Source organism: Aquarana catesbeiana, linkage group LG04, assembly GCF_042186555.1.
Source record: "Aquarana catesbeiana isolate 2022-GZ linkage group LG04, ASM4218655v1, whole genome shotgun sequence".
In the NCBI taxonomy this organism is placed as follows: Eukaryota; Metazoa; Chordata; class Amphibia; order Anura; family Ranidae; genus Aquarana; species Aquarana catesbeiana.
Window position 1 is genome coordinate 210,426,015 of NC_133327.1, and position 23,248 is coordinate 210,449,262.

Consider the following 23,248-nt stretch of genomic DNA (forward strand, 5'->3'; position numbering starts at 1 on the left):
GAGCCTCCTCCCTCATGTTTGTCCAATGAGATTTTCGTGGCAAACATTTTTTCATGGACCTAAAAAACACCTTGTCACTACATTACACAGCAGTACAGGCCATTTTCCCATGGATTAAAAAAATGATAATACTCCATCCAAAAAACCTCAATTCCACAATTATACATATCTTTAATCATTCAATAAAAACATAAAAACATACTAATATTAAAAATCTATTTGCAATAAACCTCCTTTATTATAAACATTACTTTTAGTAAAAAATACTATAGTAAAAAACTAATTTTGACAAAAAGAAAAATGACAGAAATAAAAATTAAATAAAATAAAAATTAAATAAACTAAAATTGAAAATGAAAACGAAAATAAAAATAATTCAAAATAAAATTAAATAAATCAAAATAAAATAAAAATCAAAATTAAATTAAAAACAGATTAATCATATGACCAAATGAGAAATTATTTTACCAATTCTAATTCTATATTCAATCCAAAAGGACTCATAATCCCCAAATGATTGATCCACTGTGTTTCATTTTGGGAAATGGTCTTTTTTAGGTTTCCTCCTCTCCATTGGGTCTCTATTCTGTCTATACCACAAAACGTCAAACCACTTGGATCCCTGGCATGATGGAGTCTAAAGTAGTTAGACAAACTGTGGTGCCTGTAGCCTTTCTTTATATTATTTATATGTTCTCGGAGTCTGACTACTAACTTCACTGAAATTCTACCCACATATTGGAGCCCACGAGGACAGACTAGAAGGTAAGTGACATGTGTGGTCCCACAGGTACACAGGTGCTCCCCCTTGAGTGAGACGTGAAATGTGAAGTCCTCTTTGATCTAAATTAGGAAGTTCTGCAAATCACACATCTCCCACAACTGAAAAAACCCACTTGGTCTAAGAAAGTGTAAACCTTGGGGGGATCCACTACATTTGGGGCTAATTTTAAACTTAATGTAGGAGGCTTGGTGTAGATGAACTGCGGCCTATCAGGTAAAAGTTTTCAACATTCTTTAATAATAATAATTTTCTCCATCTGTTTATGCTGACAGGTGAAGCCTGTCATAAAGGCTACTCCAAAATCCTTTCTACTAGTTTCCTACTTGTTAAATAGTTCCTCTCTTCTCATGTCTCCCACTTTTTTCTTAGTTTCCTCAAGATCTCTAAACCTATATCCCTTTTCATGAAACCTACCTATAAAAATGTTTGCCTGTGCATCATAATCCTCTTTTCTATCTCAGTTACGTCTCACTCTCATTAGTTGACTTTTAGGAATGGTACTCAGCCATCTGGGATGATGACAAATTCCTAGTGGAATATATCCATTCCTGTCAACTTCATTGAAGTAGATCTTGGTGAGTAACCTATGGTTTTCCTTAAATTAATATATTGCTGATCGAATATTGCTGAAAAAGAAATGCCATACCGATTATTACCAATATTACTAAGGAATTCAAGAAATGGATCCTATGATCTTGCCCAAATAATGACAATGTCATCTATATATCTTTTGTAAAATTTCAATTGGGGTATGTCATTATCAAAAATGGCTTCCTTCTGCCTGTGGCTCATAAAAAGATTAGCCACTTAGGGGGTGTATTTTTCCCCCATGGCCACATCTTTCTTCTGCCTGAAAAAATTGTTCTCATGCCAGTAGAAAGTGTGGCTCATGGCCAAATCTAGAGACTGGATCAAAAAATATTTTTGCTTTCTTTTGATGTTAGTACTATCCAAGGCCCACTCAATGGCTTCTATTACATGTTTTTGTTGGATATTAGTATACAATGAACCATCTACCTCAATCCCTCTCAGAAAATCATGTTTTTGCTGTCTTTCAAATAGGCTGGACATTTTTGTGCCAGAGGCTTTAAAAAACAGTCTAGATATTCTCCTATTCTGGCAAACAGTGAATCTACCCCACTAACAATTGGCCTACCTGGAGGCTTGGAGGAGTTCTTATGAACTTTTGGGAATTGATAGATTACGGGAACCCTTGGGGCATCAGGTATCAAATATCTGGCCACCCTTCTGTTCACAATTCCCTCATCCTGAGCCTTCTTGACAAGACATTTAAGTTTGGCTTTATATTTGGATGTTGGATTTCCCTTTAATTTTTCATAGGTTTCTACATCAACTACCAATCTGTTTAACTCAGCTAAATAGTCTGATTTGTTCAGAACTGCCCTTCTGATAACAATTTGTTATTTTGTTCTAATGCTTCTAATCCCTTTTCAATCTCTCTCTTCCTTCTAGTAGGATTCACTAAGTTTTTCCAAGTCATGTTCAACAAACACTTCTGAAAAATGATTATTAGTATTTTTGGATTAAACATGTAATTATTCCTCAAATTGGTCTGGTAATATCGGTTTATTTTTTTCTAATGCTTCTAATCCCTTTTCAAGCTCTCTCTTCCTTCCAATAGGATTCACTTTACGTTTTTCCAAGTCATGTTCAACAAATGTTTTGAACACTTCTGAAAAATGATTATTAGTATTTTTGGGATTAAAAATGTAATTATTCTCCAGATTTTTGATAATGACATGCCCCAACTGAAATTTTACAAAAGATATATAGATGACATTGTCATTATTTGGCAGGATCACAGGACTAAGTTCTTGTATTCCACTGGGAACTTGTCATCATCCCAGATGGCTTAGTACCATTCCTAAAAGTCAACTAATGAGATTGAGACATAACTGTGATAGGAAAGAGGATTATGAAGCACAGGCAGACATTTTCATAGACAGGTTTCAGGAAAAGGGATATAGGTTTAGAGAAGAAACTAAGAAAAAAGTGGGAGACACGAGGAGAGTGGACCTATTTAACAAGAAGGAAACTAGTGGAAAGGATTTTGGAATAGCCCTTATGACAGGCTTTGCCTGTCAGCATAAACAGATGGAGAATATTATTACAAAGTATTGGCCCATATTATTAAAGAGAGAATTCCATAAGATAAAGTTTATCACCTGTGGGACCACAGATGTCAGTTACCTTCTAGCCTGTACTTGTGGGCTCCAATATGTGGGTAGAACCACTAGGAAGGTAGGAGTCAGACTCCGAGAACATGTGAATAATATAAAGAAAGTCTACAGGCACTACAGTTTGTCCAACCACTTTATGGCTTGATGTTTCATGGTATAGACAGAATAGAGGCCCACTGGAGAGGAGGAAACCTGAAAAAGGCCATTTTCCAAAACGAAGCACAGTGGATCTATCGTTTGGGGACTATGAGTCTTTTTGGGTTGAATATAGAATTGGACTTGAATTGTTTTCTCTCCAATTGGTAAAATAATTTCTCATTTGGTCATACAATTGATCAAATTTAATTTGTAATTTTATTTGTATTTTTATATTTATATTTATTTAATATTATTTACATTTTAATTTTTATTTACTTATTTTTTTATTTTCGTTTTCATTTTATGTTTTTATTTAATGATTAAAGATATGTATAATTGTGGAATTTAGGTTTTTTGGATAGAGTATATAAATTTTTTTAATCCATGTAAAAATGGCCTGTATTACTGTGTAAGGTAGCAACAAAGTGTTTTTTAGGTCCACAAAAAAATGGCCGCCATGGAAATCTCATTGAACAAACATGGGGGAGGAGGCTCCCCTTGTATATAAAAACTTGGCCTGTTTAACCAGAAATTAGGTCCTTGATGATTCCTTGTGGGAGAGTGAAATGCGTTGTCGTAATTTTCGGGGCCGTGTCAAGACGATGTCACTTCCGGTTTCGGTGGAACGCACGCTGGATGCGGCGTTCCTGGATTTTATTCCTGTATCTGTTTACATGCCCATTGAAATTTGCAGTTTTGTAAGTAGGATTTTTTTTTTTTGCGCAATAAACACCTATCGTACAGAACTATTAGTTCCCTTTCCTTTTTTTTCTGGTGAATATTTCAACTTTAACCATGCTGGGAGAGATCTCCTGTGGACCTGTTTAAATCATCATTCAGTGCCAGATTTCAGCTTGCTTGACCCTTAGACTGAAAGGCTAGGGGTCCATTTTATCTGGTGAGTGTGGACACTGAAGGGGAGTGTGTCACATCACATAGTGGCAGTTTGAAGCACTTTTCACTTTTCAGTGGATTGGAGCACAAGAGCACTTCTATTGGGACATTTTTGCAATAATATAATATATATTTACATATCAATTTTGCACTTTCAAGCGTTGTATCCTTATACAGTGTTTGAAGATTTTTGGAGCACTAGAGCACTTTAATAGGATCATTTTGGAATATATATTAAGTTTTTTGATGGTTGTTTGTACTGTTGCAAGTGCTGTGATTTATTTATCGCATGATATCAAGTGAATAGCACTTTGTGTACAGCAGCTGCAAGTTTTATTTACATCAATAATTTATTGTCTTTCACCTTAGCATGAGTATATACTGTTTTCACCAATATTGTTTTTACATCAACATTACTGGTTAATTGAAACTTCTAAAAGTGTTGGCATATTTCCTTCAAAACACCCTAAAATCTTAGATATCTGAGAGATGCAAGTTGATTCAAAGGTACAGTAAATATGGTTGGTTTCTAACTTGAACAATATTTTCTGGGTTACTTATTTCATACAAAAACATGAACATGTAATGCTGCTCATATCAACAATACCTTAACCACTTCAGGTCCGTCCCATAGCAGTTTTACTGCTGCAGGGCGGCAGCTCTGCGCCGGATCATGTATATACAGGGGGTCCCCTAGTTACAAACATCCGACTTACAAACGACTCCTACTTACAAACGGAGGGAGACAACAGGAAGTGAGAGGAAATCTACCCCTAGGAAGGGAAATTCACTACTGTAAGAGCTATTATGGGGAAAAGGTACCTCCACTGATGCCTTATCACCAAGGCTTGAAAAAGACCAAAAAACTCCCCTATGGTGGGATTTTCCAGGCACTACCATAAATACAGTATAGGTACAAAAATAGTTTTTATTACAAAAATCGAACAAAGCAGATAATTTAAATTTAAATGATCTACTTTGTTCAATTTTTGTGATAAAAACTATTTTTGTACCTATACTGTATTATTTATGGTAGTGCCTGGAAAATCCCACCATAGGGGAATTTTTTGGTCTTTTTCAGACTCATGGGATGTGGCACACACTATTTACTGCTCTTTGTCAGAGCCTTTCTCCTTTTTTTATCACCAAGGCTTGTTTCCACAACAACCCAAAATTTTCAAAATCCAATTGTCATTGGGACAGAAAGTGAGGTGAAATCTTCTGAACAGGGGCACAGACAGCAAAACAAATGTTACAGGGGTGATAACCCTTCCCAATGCTATCCAAAAGCTTAAAAATATTTTTTTTGGCTGGAGCTACACTTAAAAAAATTTACCTGTTCTGACTTACAAACAGATTCAACTTAAGAACAAACCTACAGTCCCTATCTTGTTTGTAACCTGGGGAACCCCTGTATACGTAATGTACATATATGTAATCTTGCTCTTCCGTGTAGGGTGCGCACATGCGAGCCACTGGCAGCTTGCTCCCTCTGTGTTCATATAGGCAGAACGGTGATCTGCCTATGTAAAAAAGGCAGGTTGCCGTTCTGTCAGTAGGGAAGGCATGGATCCTGTGTTCCTGCAAAGCAGGGACACAGATTCATGCCTTCCCTTGGTAAAAGCATCTCCCCCACAGTACACAAGACTGGCTAGGAACGCATTTAACCCTTTGATCACCCCTGATGTTAACCCCTTCCCAGCCAATGTCAATAATACAGTGACAGTGCATATTTTTTAGCAATGATCACTGTATTAGTGTCAATGGTCCCCACATAAAAGTGTTAATAAATGTCCAAATTGTCCAGCGCAATATCGCAGTCGCACTATAAGTCGCTTGATCACCACCAGTACTAGTAAAAAAAATAGAAAACAAATAAAAATATCCCATAGTTTGTAGACACTATAACTTTTGCCCAAACCAATCAATAAATGCTTATTGGGATTTTTTACCAAAAATATATAACAGAATACATATTGGCCTAAACTGATGGGGAAATTAGATTTTTTCAATTTTTTTATTAGATGTGTTTTAAAGCAGAAAGTAAAACATATATTTTTTTTCCAAAATTGTCAGTCTTTTTATGTTTATAGCACAAAAAATAAAAACTGCAGAGGTGATCAAATACTACCAAAAGAAAGCTCTATTTGTAGGGAAAAAAGGGCATACATTTTATTTGAGTACAGCATTGCATTGCACAACTGTCAGTTAAAGTAACGCGGTGCCGTATCGCAAAAAATGGCCTGGTCAGGAAGGAGGGTAAATTTTCCAGAGGTCAAGGGGTTAAAGCATATCTAAATCTTGCTGACTGTGGAAGGAGCAAGGGAAGTGGGGTTCTTTCTCCATTATGTACAAGTATGCACAGCAAACTTGCACATTATGACACGCTGAACTGCTAGTGTACCTTCCTCCAGCAATGACAGATCCAGGCTCCAGTCCCTGATACATTCATTGCACTACCATCTTTGCTGCCTCTTCTATGGGGTCCTCAAGTATTGTCTTAGCCATTAGGTAACCACCTATTATATTATGTAACTCTTCATGGTTGCTTCTTCAGGGTCCTCAATTATTGTCTTAGCCATTAGGTAACCACTTATTATGTAACTTCTGTGTTTATGTGCATAAGTTACATTGTCTCTGATGCCCACCTCTATGTGGAAAGTGATCTGGGTTGTACACTGCACTGTCAATGTTCCGTGTAGTGTACATGAAGAATCAACAATCACCAAGAACATGGAGGGAATGATTTTTGTTAAAAGTTTGCATGATTCATCTGTCAAGAAACTGCTAACAAATGTTTTTACTGTATGGCTTCCTAGGAGGTATATGGCTCTGCCATATGAACAGGCTCTACAATCAGAATTGTAATACTACTAGGTTTATCTAAGAAAATTAACAGAATGTATTATAAGTTGCTAAATATTCAAATGTGTATCACTTATGCAAGTTTTTCTGTGATAACTGTCATTTCAATCATTTTGTAGCAGCATGATTATATACCTTATCAGCACTGAATGTTCCCAGAAAATAGTCCTTCTTCTCTATTGAATCTGCAAAAAAAAATATTAGCAGTCAGGCTAAATTATAACATAGATCTTGCTTTTGTTTTACCTTATTGACATTTACCACTTCTGAATTTTAAATTCCACAATAAACTGCTGCCACGACTCATAAAGGCCGCTTTTCAGCACTAGAAATACTAAAATATTATTTCTATTCTATTTCCAGTAAGGATCTTCTATTGTTTTATATTCAGCATTTGCACTTACCTATGCTTTCTCCATCATCCCAGAAAAGATTGCCGTGTGCTTTTCCAAAATCATCCAGGGCTACCAAAAGTCCCATAAACTTCTTACGGCTGCAATTATAACATTAATATAGCATGGGATATCATTGCTAAAGCTTTTCACAGCTTTAAATCATATTTTCCTATTACATACATCTTCACTTTGATGTGTAAATGATTACATTTTACTTAATATGGTCACATGCTCACCTCTTCACCCACACTCTTTCTTAAAAAAAACCTAGCATCTTATACTTACCTGCTCTGTGCAGTGGTTTTGCATAGAGCAGCTTGGATCCTCCAATTCTCAGGTCCCTCTTTAGCTCTCCTGGCCCTTCCCTCCTGACAAATGCCCCCACAGCAAGCAGCTTTCTATGGGGGTACCTGAGCCGAGCTGCAACTCTGTGTCTCTATTCAGACATGGAGCTTCGGCTAGGCCCCACCACCCTCTATCCTCATTGAATTAATGAATGAATGATTTGTAAAGCGCTGCAAATGCGAACTGAATCGCCTCAAGGCGCTAGATGTATTCTCTGTTGTCAGCTTCTTAGAAAAGGAAGGTCTTTAGTTTTTTCCTGAAGGCCTGGTGGTTTTCTTCCATGCGGATGTTGGTTGGAAGAGCATTCCACAGTCGAGGTCCTTGGACTGCGAATCTTCGTTCTCCCTTTGCTTTGTAGCGGTATTTGGGAATGATGAGGAGGTTTTGGTTAGCTGATCGAAGACTGCGATTCGGCGTGTAGTGTTTTATTTTCTCCCGGAGATATAGCGGAGCGTTTCCTTGTATGCATTTGTGGGTGAGGCAGAGGGTCTTGAATGTGATCCGATTTTTTACGGTTAGTCAGTGTAGGCTCTTTAGGGATGGGGAAATAGATTCCCAGGGTTTTTTTCCTGTTAACAGTCTTGCAGCCGTGTTTTGGATGAGTTGTAAGCGCGCAAGCTGATATTGGGGTAGTCCTACGTAGAGCGAATTTGCGTAGTCGAGTCAGGAATTGATGATTGTTCCCACAACTGCCGCTTTGTCCTCTTCTGGGATAAAGGGGATGAGTCTGCGTAGCAGGCGGAGGAGATGGTGGGATCCGCTAACTACTGATCCTATTTGTGCATCCATTGTCATTCCTGAGTCAAAGATGACTCCGAGGCTCTTGGCTTTGGTGCTTGGAGGGATGGTCTGTCCGAGGATGGTGGGAGGTGTCCACGGAGTCTTTATTTTGGAATTTTTGTTAGCATGTAGGAGAAGAAGTTCTGTTTTTGATCCGTTGAGTTTGAGGGAGCTAATGGTCATCCAGTCATCTATTAAAGTGAGGCATTTCTCTAATTGCTGATGAAGGTCTTTTGTCCGGTGATGCGAAGGTAGAGTTGGGTGTCATCAGCATATGAGTGGCTTGCCTGAGCCGGAGGGCGACACTCACTCTGTGACTAGCGAGCAGCAAGTCTGCCTCTGCAGCCAAATCTATATAAAACCTGATTAAAATTCTTCAATCGCTATTGTTCCTCATGGACATTTAGATAATCAAATCAATATAGAATTCAGTTGTCTCCCTATCAGCCCTCTATGACCTTGCCAAATTGACCCCCTCGGATTCGATGTATCTGGGATCAAGTCAGGGGACTGGCCAGGCAGTTTAAAGGTGCAACCATTGCATGGGTGGTCTCAATTCAATAAGTCTCTTGCACATCCCCTGAGGAAGCTTAAGTAGCGAAACATGTCGGGCTAATGTGCAATATCTCTTGCTACAATTTATTATCCACCTGTATAAGATGATGACCACCAATTGAATACAATCTTTTACTGTCAACATAAAAGTTTGTATATTTTGTGTCCTTTCTTTTAAAATTATTATGTCAATAAAAATTAAATTTTTTACCTATAATAAGTCAAGTGTATAAGTATATGTTAGACACCGTAAAAATCCCCCATCCCTTATCTCCCTGCCTTTCTTTGATTTAATACTACTAGCTATACCATGACCTGGATAAAGAAGAACTTTCACAGACCTATTGTCATGATATTTGTTTTTGTCATATAGAAGCTGTGGTTTTCACTCACCTGTAATCAGTATTGTTGGCTGTTTCCTGCCATGGTATGATGTATCCACCTCTAACATGGAGATTTATGTATTCCAGTGGAGCTGGCAAATTCACCCATGCGCCTCGTGCTTTAACTTCTGCACCCTATGATGGAAAATACTTATGTTAAAAAAGAAATCCAGAGGAGCAAAAATTAAACAAAATCTCCAAATTATAAAAAGTAATACAATTTTCTACTGTCTCATTTCACAGGATGCATACTGACAAATAATATTTCAAAATCTAGTAAAATCAATAAAGTTTTAGGCATCAAAAATATCTGAAATGTCTGTGTTGCCCATGTTAAGTAATAAAAAAAGAAATAAATTTTTGACATATAATGCAACATCATGTTGCAGATATAGCTTTAATATTATTATATGTAAAAATATTATAATTATGTCATGGGGCTGATTTACTAAAGGCATATAGGCTGTTCACTAGGGAATTATCCCCAGAGCTTAGTGAATGAGGTGAAGCTCTGCTGACTTCCATAATCAAATGAATCAAACAAAAAGGCAGTTTTTTAAATTTTATTTTCCTTGCACATGAATGGGTATTCTGAGCAAAGTAAATTTTCACCACATTCACTAAGCTAAGGAAAAATACCATTGCAAAATGAACAGCCTATTTGCCTTTAGTACATCAAGTCCCTTTTGTCTTATATGTGTGCATACTGTAAGTGTAGGAAGTTACTGAATAAGGAACAATATTAACCACTTTAAGACCAAGCTTTTTCTGGAACTTTTTATTTACATGTTTAAATCAGTATTATTTGTTAGAAAATTACTTAGAACCCCCAAACATCATATTTTTTTTTTAGCAGAGACCCTAGGGAATACAATGGCGATTATTTGCGCAGTGGTTTTACAAAAAAAATTTATTTTGAAAAAAAAAACCCAAAAAGAATGAAAAAAGAAAACAGAACACAATTTTTTTGTAAAATGTGAAAGATGTTGTGGCGGCAAGTAAATAGATACTCAACATGTGACGCTTAAAAATTCAGCGACAAACTGCAGTGCTTAAAAATCTCCATATGCAACACTGTGTAACTCTAAACAGGTAACCTGTAAAGGCGTTTAGAGGAGGTCTAGCACTAGAATTACTGTTCTTGCTATAACGTTTCCGGTGATACCTCACATATGGTGTGAATACTGTTTACATAAGCGTGCATGACTTACATATGTGTTTGTTTCTGTGAGCAAGCACAGAGGGATAGGGAGTGCTTTCATTTTCTTTTTAAAATTTTTTTTTTTTTTTTTACACTATCCCATTAATTATTATTTTTTGATCACTTTTATTACTATTAAAAGGAATGTAAACATCCCTTGTAATAAAAATAAGGATGACAGGTCATATTTATGTAGAGATCTGGGGTCAAAAATAAAAACAAATCTCTTTACCTTTAAAAGCAAAAGATAAAAAAAAATGATCTTTTGCTTAAAAAAAAAAAAAAAAAAGAAAAAACTTTCAGCATGGACTGGAAGTGAGGTCTAAGGCCATAGAGGTGATCGAAGAGGCTCTACTCTTTGATAGCCCATGGGAGCAGCCAGCCGCACCGTCAGATAATTTCTCAGGCGAAACGATGGAAACGGTAAGCCCAAGAGACAACGGCGAGCAACAGGAGGGGGGAATGCCTTCTAAAAGTGCTCCAGCGGCTCATGGGCCACTCGGCGCACTATTATGAGAAAGCCAGCCGCCGACTGTAAAAAACGATACCAGAGTTATAGCTTATAAGGATGAGCCGAACACCCCCCGGTTTGGTTCACACCAGTACATGAGAACAGGCAAAAAATTTGGACAAACATGCGAACACCATTAAAGTCTATGGAACACGAACATGAAAAATGAAAAGTGCTAATTTTAAAGGCTTATTTGCAAGTTATTGTCATAAAAAGTGTTTGGGGACCCGGGTCCTGCCCTAGGGGACATGTATTAATGCAAAAAAAAAAGTTTTTTTCAGAAGCAGTGATTTTAATGATGCTTAAAGCGAAAAAATAAAAATGAAAAATTCCTTTAAATATCGTGCCTGGGGAGTGTCTATAGTATGCCTGTAAAGTGGCACAGTTTTCCCATGTTTAGAACAGTACCACAGCAAAATGACATTTCTAAAGGAAAAAAGTAATTCAAAACTGATTGCAGCTGTAATGAATTGTCGGGTCTCGGCAATATAGATAAAACTCATTGAAAAAGACGGCCTGGGTCCCCCCCAGTCCATTACCAGGCCCTTTGGGTCTGGTATGGAAATTAAGGGGAACCCTGCACCAAATTTAAAAAAATGGCATGGGGTCCCCCCAAAATCCATACCAGACCCTTCAGGCCTGGTATAGTTTTAAGGGGAACCCTGCGCCAAAAAAAATGGCGTAGTGGTTCCCCTCAAAATCCATGCCAGACCCTTTTCTGATCACGCAACCTGGCAGGGTGCAGGAAAAAGGGGGGATGAGAGAGCACCCCCCCTCCTGAACTGTACCAGGCCACATGCCCTCAACATGGGAGGATGCTTTGGAGTAGCCCCCCAAAGCACCTTGTCCCCATGTTGATGGGGACAAGGGCCTCATCCCCACAACCCTTGCCTGGTGGTTGTGGGGGTCTGCGGGTGGGTTGCTTCTCGGAATCTGGAAGCCCCCAAAGGGACCCCCAGATCCCTGCCTCCCCCTATGTGAATTGGTAACAGGTACATTGTATCCCTACCATTTCACAAAAAAAAGTGTCAAAAATAGTAAAAAAGACAGGAGACACTTTGGGACAAGTCCTTTATTAAAAGATAAAAAAATAAAAATGTCCCACAATGTAAATCCATCCCACATCGCCCAACGAGCCGAAAAAATAAGAAAAAAAGCCGCAACAGCTCCGCCTCCATGGGAGGCTCCTGCCGAGTGCTACTTCTTCCTGGTGACAGCTGTTATATAGCTGAGGACGGGGCCACTCGGTGATGTAAACGGGCGACCCCGCCTTCCTCTGACGTCACGTAGCATCAGAGGGGCGGAGTCACCCATTTACATCACTGAGTGGCCCTGCCCTCAGCTATATAACAGCTGCCCCCGAGAAGAAGCATCACTCGGCGGGAGCCTCCCATAGAGGTGGAGCTGTTGCGGCTTTTTTTTCAGCTCTTCGGACAGCACGAGATGGATTTACATCATGGGACGCTTTTATTTTTTTATCTTTTTTATCTTCTAATAAAAGACTTGTCCCAAAGTGTCTCCTATCTTTTTTACTATTTTTTGACACTTTTTTTGTTGAATGGTAGGGGTACAATGTACCCGTTACCAATTCACACAGGGGGGAGGCTGGGATCTGGGGGTCCCCTAGTTAAAGGGGTCTTTCAGATTCCGATAAGCCCCCGCCTGCAGACCCCCACAACCACCTGGCTACTCCAAAGCACCCTCCCCATGTTGAGAGCATGTGGCCTGGTACGGTTCAGGGGGGCACTCTCTCGTCTGCCCTCTTTTCCTGCGGCCTGCCAGGTAGAGTGCTCGGATAAGGGTCTGGTATGGATTTTGGGGGGACCCCTACGCCATTTTTTAAAAAAATTTGGTTCGGGGTTCCCCTTAATATTTATACCAGACCCAAAGGACCTGGTAATGGATGGGGGGGAGGGGGCCCATGCTATTTTTTTCAATGAGTTTTATCTATATTGCTGAGACCCGACAATTCATTCTTTAGAAAGGTCATTTTGCTAGGGTATTGTTCTAAACACAGGAAAACTGTGCCACTTTAAAGGCATTCTTTAGACACCCCCCAGGCACGATATTTAAAGGAATATTTCATTTTTATTGTTTCACTTTAAGCATTATTAAAACCACTGCTCCCTGCGGCAGGACCCAGGTCCCCAAACACTTTTTATGGCAATAAATTGCATATAAGCCTTAAGAATGAACACTTTTGTTTTTTCATGTTAACGTCCCATAGACTTTAACTGTGTTCCGCGGCTTTCGAATTTGCCGTGAACACTGCATAATGTTTGTTGTTCGGCGAACACCCAATGTTCGAGTCGAACTTACATTCGGCCTCATCCCTAATAGCTGATATCTTCAGCCATAATTCCAGTAAACCACTCCAAAGTCGCAACATATATATATGTATTGCGGTCTTGAAGTTGTTAAAAATGAAGTATCAACAGGAAACAGCCTACTATGTATGTATGTAGTTACTGCTTTTACTATTGCTTAATTTGTACCTATTATACATCCAAAAATGTTTTTTAAAGCTAACACCACCTTTCAGACCAAGTTTCAACTTAAACTCATATTTAGGATGTAACATGAAGTATTGTCAGTGTATACACTCCCTATACTGAAATCGCCCCCTTCTACATCCTCAAAGAACGTCAAATCTGAATTTGACAAAACTGTGCATGGTTCAACCTGCAAAGCCACATCATTCATTTACAAAGTTATGAATGAAAAAAGTACAAGCCCCATCTGCCACTGTGACAGAGGGACTGTAGTTCTCAATGGAGCACAAGTGTAGTGATGTCACCGCATTTGTAGCCCACTGATACTAGCTCTATCCTCATTAGTGAAGCTGGAGGATGAATCTGCAGAAGGTAGAGTGCTGCACCCCCATTGTTCACAGTTGCAATGCTTTGCAAGTTCAAATGCAGAAAAATAATACATGCACATTTTTGCAATACGGGTGAATTTGTTATTTTTTCAATAAAAACATTGAAATATAAAGTGAGCCTACACAAAACAAATGCTGTTGAATTTGATGGAGAAGTTTTCGTTTATGGGGTTGATTTACTGATTTTTTTTTTTTTCAAAGCTTAATAGAACAAGAACAAGCTAAAGTTAGAAGCTGATTGGCTTCTATGCATAGCTGCACCAAATTGTGTGCTCTCCAGTTTTAGTAAATCAACCCCTGTATGTCAATTCCTTATTAAACATGCCCATTTAACCCTTTCAGCATCAGAGCCATTTTTTTGCACACATTAAAATGCTAATTTTAGGCCTGAAAATTGACATTATATTGACAAGACATTGTATATTTTCTGAAAGCAGAAACCCTGTAGAATAAAATGGTAGCAATTGCAATTTCTATGTCACATGATATTGGCGTGCATGTTTATCAAGTACAATTTTTTAGTAGAGAATGCTAGCGTTCAGTTTAGTGCACATAAACACAAACTTTTACCGAATTTGCTGGTAAAATGTAAAAAAATGGGGTTCCATTGAGTAAACTGATCTAAAACATGTCAAGCCCTAAAATTGCACACATCCATGAAATGGTGACAGATTTTGGTGTGCAAAATTCTCTATAGGCAAAGCTTTAAAAGCCTTTACAGGTCATCAGTTTAGAGTTAACATTGAATGATGGCCCTAGAATTATTAATGATCTCATTCCAGTGTGCATGGTGATACCCAATATGTTCAGTGCAATTGTATTTTGTTTCAATACATTTTTTATTGAAATGTTTACCAATTTACATAACAAAAGGCTCATTTTCAGCCAAAGCAAAACACTACACTGGATGAGGCACTTTACAATTACTATCAAGGAACAGGTGCATCACAACTGTGTGCCACTTACATAATAAGGGGTCTCTGTGTATTAAATTGTGCATTAAAAAACTACCAAACAGGGCAAAAGTTTTTACAAATCGGCTTCTTCCCAGTCACAGCAGCCACTCTTCTCATTGCCCAGAGGAGGGGCTCCAGAGCCTGGAATACATGGCCTGGGGTAATCAGGCCTGGGATTGATGCCTTTAGCGATGAGTGCAAGTTATTGGATGGCTGTATAGCCATCAGAATCACTTTCAACAAAAAGCAGAGTCAGCTTGCCAAATACACTATAATGTCAAAAGTATTAAGATGCCTGCCTTTACACGAACATGAACTTTAATGGCATCCCAATCTTAGTCTTACAAGGATGTACAGCCCAGTTTCATAATATCCAGAAAACAACCCAAATGTCCATGTCCCAAATGATCCTGAGACTTTTATATCTCTGTTTTAATTTAAACATTTTACTGACACTGAGTAATGCTTATGTGGGCAGCAGCATGAGCTTTTAAACATACTCTTCTATATACACCATATTGTCAAACGTATTGGAACACCTACCTTTACACGCACATGAATTTCATTGGCATCCCAGTCTTAGTCTGTAGGGTTCAATATTGAGTTGGCCCACCCTTTCCAGCTATAACAACTTCAACTCTTCTGGGAAGGCTGTCTAAAAGGTTTAGGAGTGTGTCTATGTGAATGTTTGGACGTTCTTCCAGAAGCGCATTTGTGAGGTCAGGCACCGATGTTGGGTGAGAAGGCCTAGCTCGCAGACTCTGCTCTAATTCACCCCAAAGGTGTTCTATCAGGTTGAGGTCAGGACTCTGTGCAGGCCATTCAAGTTCCTCCATCCCAAACTTGCTCATCCATGTTTTTATGGACCTTGTTTTGTGCACTGGTGTGCAGTTATGTTGGGACAGGAAGGGGCCATCCCCAAACTGTTCCCACAAAATTGGGAATATAAAATTGTCCAAAATGTCTTGGTATGCTGACACCTTAAGAGTTCCCTTCACTGGAACTAAGGGGCCAAGCCCAACCCCTGAAAACAAATCCCACCTCCACCAAATGATTTGGACAAATGCACAAAGCAAGGTCCATATGGTCATGAATGAGCGAGTCCTGACCTCAACCTGATAGAACACCTTTAGGATGAATTAGAGCAGAGACTCAAAAATCTTTAAGTGAAAATAGAGATATAAAAAGTCTCAGGATTATTTGGGACATTGGTTGTTTTCTGGATATTATGAACCTGTGCTGTATCATTATACATTTAAGAAAGAACAGTGGACCTTGTGTAGATCTGATTGTGTAATACCATCCTAAGCTTCAATAAATATATGGAACAGCCAGGGTTTAGGCGTGTAAAGGTCTGATTTATTTGCCTTTGAATGTTGTATAGAGTTTGTCCTTTAATTCTACAGCATTTAGCTATTGGTTATTAACAATTCAAAAAATCCAGAGGAAAGACCCCTATTTTTAGCGATGTGAAAGGAAGCTGACTAAACATATGGAATCATCTTATTGAGTTCTAATTTCCCCTATAGGGGTTAAACAACTTTTTGTCATCTGCTTTTGTCTTATTTACTTGTTTCTTTTTCTGCTTTACAAGTGCAGCATAATTTTCACTGCAAAATTGATAATCCCTAAATAACTGAAATCCCAGTTTAACACATGGGTCAAAGGAACAAACCCAGTTCATCAATACCATAAAAATGATGGATACTCTATGGTAATTAAAAAAATGTTGTACATATGACAAAATGACAAACATTTACATAGCTACAAAGAAAACTGAATTGTGTTTAATATGATTTTTTTCCTATGTTTGTAAGCACCATCTAGTGGCCTTAATGCCGTATGATTCCTGAAATACCTCATTCAGGAGAATAGTGCATTATGGCCACTAGATGGCACTGATGATCACAGGAAATGATAATATTAGACAAAATATGGCTTTTTTTGTTACAGCTGTGCAAATGTTTTTTTCTTTTCTTTTATAAACCGACCCCCTAATCCAAAAGGTGTTTTCTTCATATGCAGTCTTAAAGAGAAGCAACTAATTTACTTGTACCTTGAGGGGGACTGTAAAATCCTTTAATACTGCTAGTTGCTTAGGTCTGCATTGCAGTACTGATTCACAAATTTTTAAATTTTTAATTTTTCTTTTTGACAGGAAAAATAACGGCCTGAATTTAGATATTGGTTTCCTTACACATTCTGCTAAAGTTTTACAACCCCTCTGTGACTAGCTCTCCCTCTGTCTTATCTCACTAACTCTGCTGCTATCTTTATTACCATTGATTTGTATGTGTTTGGTTTTCAGTGAATCAGTACTGCTTGGACCTTGAAGAAGGGGACACACCCCGAAAGCTTGTCCTGAAAAATTGTATGTTAGTGCAAATAAAAAAAGTATCACGGACAGTACTCAATTTTCTCTGTCACAATTGCACTAATACGGCTACAATCAAATCAAGTTTGTCTATTTCAAGAGTGACATAGAGGAATTAATTATTTTTTGCCAAGTTATTTATGTATTTATGTTTTATTAGAAAGGACAGTTTTACAGGAGGCAAAGCAATTATTTAGGGCTTACCGTGTGATAGTCGTACCAGCGAGTGTTTGGTATATATGCGTCGACTGATCTTTGCTTCTAAAATGTATAAAAATATAGTATTAACAAATGAATTATCTTAAACTGTATTTAAATTGAACACTAATGTATTATATTTATCTAAGTTTGAACAAAGCTTTTCACATTACAATAAGACCAGGCCCTTTCCTCTGTGCTTCTATAATTAGATTTTTCTTGTACTTGACAAAATAAAGAATGTTATAAATACCTACACGCTATGGTCTTTTACTGGTCAAAGTAACAGTGTCTCATCATAATGAATCTACAGACATTACTTATTACAGGTACTTATATAGTGCTGTGAATTTTAGTGGGCTGTAGACATTACAGGAGGCTGCCACAGTCAGGGGAGGTAGGCAAGGACCTTTGGGGGGGGGGGGGGGGGTGTTTGCTCAATATAGAGTATTTATGGACTAGATAAGGGACCGAGGGGACTTTTTTGAAATCCTAAATTGAAGAAAACCAAAAAACGAAAGTTTTGTTAGGGATGATGCAAGATGTTAAAATACCTCTCAAATAATGAAAACTATTCGACATGAACTTTCACTAGGTGCCTTACTGGTTCTACTAATAGGCCACTACTACTAAATGTTCAGTAATGTTATATAAATAGAAGAGCTGGAACTAAGACCCCACCAAAAAGCCTAATGCAAGGGGAGAACAGCTGAGAACTCAAATACAGGTATCTTTTTTGTCAAAATACCCAAGAAATCTTTAAAAAAATCGATATTAGTGACAAAATCCAACTAAAAGGTTTGATTTAGTCACTTTTATTGAAAATGGAAAACCATAAGATATACTGTATAGCACACAATTTCTGTATATCGTCAGCTTCTTCCTCTGTATAAAGGACAGTCAAAGTACAGCCTTGCAATGTGTATCAAATGGGTTGTACAATATGAGAATAGAAAGTACAATTTATCACAATCTTTAGTGTTCCAGGCAGGATTTTATAACTTTCTGGTAATTTACTGACCTCGCTAGTAACAAGGATCACTTTTAATCATAAGCAAGCTGTGCAGCGCTAATATAGCCAAAAACACCCTGGCTTATATATATTGCATTTATTGCTGTGAACAAAATAATACAAAGTGCATACAAATTGGCAAATAGCATTAGTTATGTGTCACTAAAAAACAAAAAACGTATGAAATGCATACAAATTGTATAAAGCAATAAATTGTGTCCATGCAAAGATAAAGAAAACTAAAAATATTAATGCTGTATATAGGAAAAAATGAATAGTGTTTATATAGTTTAAAATTAGGTTTATTTATCAAACAGAGAAACACAGGGTACTCACACTCTACTGGTGCTTCCAGCGCACCAGTCTATTTTATATTATATAACATTTCTCCCTTTCAAGGCTGTTTTTTAGTCTGGTGCGCTGGAAGAACCAGTAGAGTGTGAGTACCCTGTGTTTCTCTGTTTGCTAGATAAACCCAATTTTAAACTATATAAGCACTATTCATTTTTTCCTGTATATTCATTTTTTTAAGTTTTTTTTTAATCTTTGCATTGACACAATTTTTCACTTTATACAATTTTGATGCATTTTATGTGACACATAACTAATGCTATTTGCCAATTTGTATGCACTTTGTATTATTTTGTTAACAGCAATGAATGCAATATATATAAGCTAAGGTGTTTTGGATATATTAGCACTGTACAGCTTGTTTATGATTATCTGTGGAACACATTTGGGAGAGAGATTTTGTCAGCGGCTTTTCTGTTTTTATTTATTTATTTATTTTGTTTCAATATTTAGCAGTGGCATGTAGATTTCTTTGTTATATTCACAGGGATCACATTTAAGATTAAAAACAGGAACAAGAAGGCAGGCCTGGCATCTATTGCACTGAATGGTACATTTGGATATGCCCCCCATACTAAGACCAAAAGAGCTTTAAATGTTACATGTGCATGAGTCCCGATTCAGTAATGGGTACTAAATGGAGAATGTTTAGTGATGCTTAGCAAACACAACTGGACACATTTCTGGCTTAAACCAGTCTAGGCATTAAGTAGTTGGCAAGCACTCATGCAGGTCTGAGTTTGACACCTGAAACACTCACTTCATGGAATCTGCATGCTCAGGCCATGTTTCTTGTGGGTATCCTTTTCCCTCCTCAATTATACAGAGGCATACTATGTGTTTATGTCTTTTTTTTTTTTTTTTTTAGAGCTGTGTCAGCTCTATAAATATTGGAAATATTTAGCATCCTATTGTTTTTGATATACATCACAGTTGCATAATGTATTATATGTACTTACATCCTCTAGAACAGGGCTGATCATAAATGCTGGTCCCCATAAGAACTGCTTGTGAACATCCCAGGTTACTTTATCAGATGTAAACCTAATAGGAGGAATAACAGAAACAAATTATGTAGGATTTTTGTCTTACGAGTAAAATGTATTTCTTAGAGTACACTGCAGGTTAGAGAATAGTATTCAGAGACCACATTTTCTTTAGGAGAAAATAACCCCTCTCCAAACTTGAACAAAATTTTCACACTATACATAATGCAAAAGCGGGAACTCACCATTATATATGTTTGTGTTTGTTTACTGTTCAAGGACTCTCTGAACCTGTCTGCACATTTTGTACAAGTCTTCATTGAAATAATGTAGTATATGTAACATGATGGCATGTTGTAATAGTGATATGCTTATACTGAATATATGCTGTGCCTAGCTTGCACAAAAATACTCAGTATCATCAAAGTATACTTTAGGCATGCTTAACTAGACAAGCATATTTATAAAAGGAGAGATTCAAAGACGTGTAATACGTTTAATTGATATAAGCTTTTCCATATTCAAAATCAAAAGTAAATTTCTTATCTTTCAGATGATTTTATCCACGTACTGTGTTTACACCAAAACCTCTTATTCTCAACCAAAGAGTCCCTCTAAAGGACTGCTGCTAAAGAATGCAAGGATATTATGTCTCTGAAACCTACAACAGCACTCAAGACATGATCCATGTTGGTGATATATAGACACCTAGGATCAAAGAGCCATTATATATTGTATTACTCTCTACCATTTACATGTCCATCTTAATATTAATGAACCATTTCTTTTCCCCATATGCACATCAATTTCAACATAAATCCTGGATATTGACTTCAATACTCAATATAATAGGAAGGATTGATTAACGTATTTTGGCTTTTAGGTATATTTGATGTGAGTAAAAAGGTAGAACTTCGTGGTCTCTTGCTATTTAAAAGAGATCAGTTATTGTTCAAATCAAATGTTCAAATCAATGTTCCTTTTTGACCACAGTGATAAAAAAATTAAAAGGAGCAGGATTAAAAAAAAATCTCAAATTAAAAAATAAAAAAAATAAAAAAAGTGAATGTGATTTTTATTCTTGAAAATCCATTCACTCCAAACCAAATGTTAAAGGTAAACTTTTTTAAGTACTTTTGTATGACATTCATTATGTCATCAAATGTACGGATACCATTTTTTGTTTGAATGTTCATTCAAAGAAATATTCACTAGAGTATGTCCAGCTTTAGAAATGTCCATGCACAAAAAAAAACCTCAAGCATCTGTGTACCCACTCAGTACATGGGTAGCAGGAGGTATAATCATTGTAAGAATAGTAAGATAAACATTAAAATGTAAAAAAAGGTATAGTCATAACACAATAAAATGTGTCTTTTTGAGACTTAAAATTTGTTTTTGGGTTCAACTCATAGCATAGACATATTATAGTTAGCCATACTGAGATAAAGGAGGGGAAGTGGGACTTCTTCACAAACCTTCACAAATATCCTAGTCTAGAGTGCTAAGGTGAAGATTCTAGAATGCAAGGTGGAGATAATGGAGAAATGCAAGCACCCTGAATCCGTAGCTACCAACCATCCATATATTTATAGGAAGGCCATTGGAAAGGCCTACAAAAAGCATATGTTTGTATGTATGTGTATATATATATATATATATATATATATATATAGATAGATAGATAGATAGATAGATAGATAGATATCTAGATAGATAGATAGATAGATATAGATATATATAGATAGATTATATATATATATATATATATAGAGAGAGATATATATATATATCTCTATAGATAGAGATATATATATATATATCTCTATCTATAGAGATATATATATATCTCTCTCTCTCTCTCTCTCTCTCTCTATATATATATATATATATATATATATATATATATATATATATATATATATATATATATATATATTTATGGTTGGAGCCCTATGTCCGGTATGTACATGGATACCACTTATAGTAAAGATAGGACTTAGCATCGGAAATGGACCTGAAAGTGTGGACTTAGCATATGAAATGGACCTGAAAGTGTGCCTTGGTCTAATGGCCGGTATGCCAAAATAAGGGGGCATACCCTGGTTTAAGAAATGATTATTCTGTAAGAGAAATGAATGAAATGAATAGTTTGAGAAATGCTGTGAAATGGGGATGGGAGGGTGGGTATCGCGCACAGGAAACCGACAAGCACCACAGGTGAGCGGGCTGCTTAAGTACCCCCCGGGCTCCTCCCATAAATTCAGGCCACCATACTGGCCTTCCTACTTATGGTTGGAGCCCTATGTCCGGTATGTACATGGATACCACTTATAGTAAAGATAGGACTTAGCATCGGAAATGGACCTGAAAGTGTGGACTTAGCATATGAAATGGACCTGAAAGTGTGCCTTGGTCTAATGGCCGGTATGCCAAAATAAGGGGGCAAAAACATTCAGGTAGGGTTATGATTTTATTGATTTTCAATTATTTATTGAGCCAATTTGGAGAATGCCTGTGCCATCTCTGTTTGTGGGTTGGGGATATACCGGGCGAAGCAGGCTGACTTCCACCTGCCCAGTCTTTTGATGATGTGGTCCGGAACCCCGTGGCGGGATGCCGCGGAGGCTGCTCCGATGCGAAACGAGTGTCCGGAATACTGACTAGGGTTAAGATGAAGATTGCGGAGAAGTATACTTATGTGTTCCACAAACTGAGAGGCGTTTAAGGGCTTAACTGGGAACGGTAGAAGGGGACTGCTGTCTGGTTGTTCAGGCAGGAGTGACAGGAGCCGGTTGAGTACGGCGACTGGACACCAGCTGTTGTCGGTTTTGAAGAGGTGAATGTTCGCTCCTGAGCCCGTTTGCTAGGTTTTAGAGACCTCGAGGTGCAGGATGAAGTGGTCTTGGTATCTAAGTAAGTGTCGTCTGCATAGTACTCGGTCTGTGGGTTTGTTAGAGGTGAATTCGCCAGGGCGCATGAACCCATAGTACGCTAGATATATCGCTGCTTGTAAGACCGTGCTGCGGAGCAGACCGAATGGCGAGGTAGCCAGAATAGTTGACATGTCCCTAAAGATGGGTCCCGTAATGGGCAAGCGCTTAGTGCTGATGACTGGTTGTTGTTTCTGGATTCCCCTTAAAACGGCTCGTATAGCGTGAGATGAGAATAGTGAAGATTTCGTGGGGTCTTCAAGCGCCATAAAATGTTGAATGCCGGCTAGGTATAGCCGGATGGTATTGTAGGATAAGGCCAACTGCGTGTGGCAGTGTGCAGTGAAGGCCAGTACCTGCTTGATATCCGTTGGTCCTTTACGGCAGGACGTGAGGAATTTGTTAAAGGCCTTCCAAGCTGTCTGGTAGGCTTTAAGTGTGTTGTAGGAGAGGGAATGATTTATGAGTTGTGTAGCTCCGTGTAAATGTTGATCTAGTCCAGGGT

General features: G+C 37.7%; 1 protein-coding gene across 2 annotated transcripts in view; it reads right to left on the reverse strand.

Moving 5' to 3' along the window:
- The window catches only part of SI (sucrase-isomaltase), a 470,126-nt gene that overhangs the window by 7,992 nt on the left and 438,886 nt on the right, over positions 1–23,248 (reverse strand). For both annotated transcript variants that reach the window (XM_073626133.1, XM_073626134.1), the window contains exons 64-68: positions 19,784–19,868; positions 17,468–17,524; positions 9,351–9,475; positions 7,287–7,375; positions 7,018–7,067 (exon numbers count right to left, since the gene is read on the reverse strand). In XM_073626133.1, the coding sequence (XP_073482234.1) occupies positions 7,018–7,067; positions 7,287–7,375; positions 9,351–9,475; positions 17,468–17,524; positions 19,784–19,868 (406 nt within the window). The remainder of the gene's footprint in view (positions 1–7,017; positions 7,068–7,286; positions 7,376–9,350; positions 9,476–17,467; positions 17,525–19,783; positions 19,869–23,248) is intronic.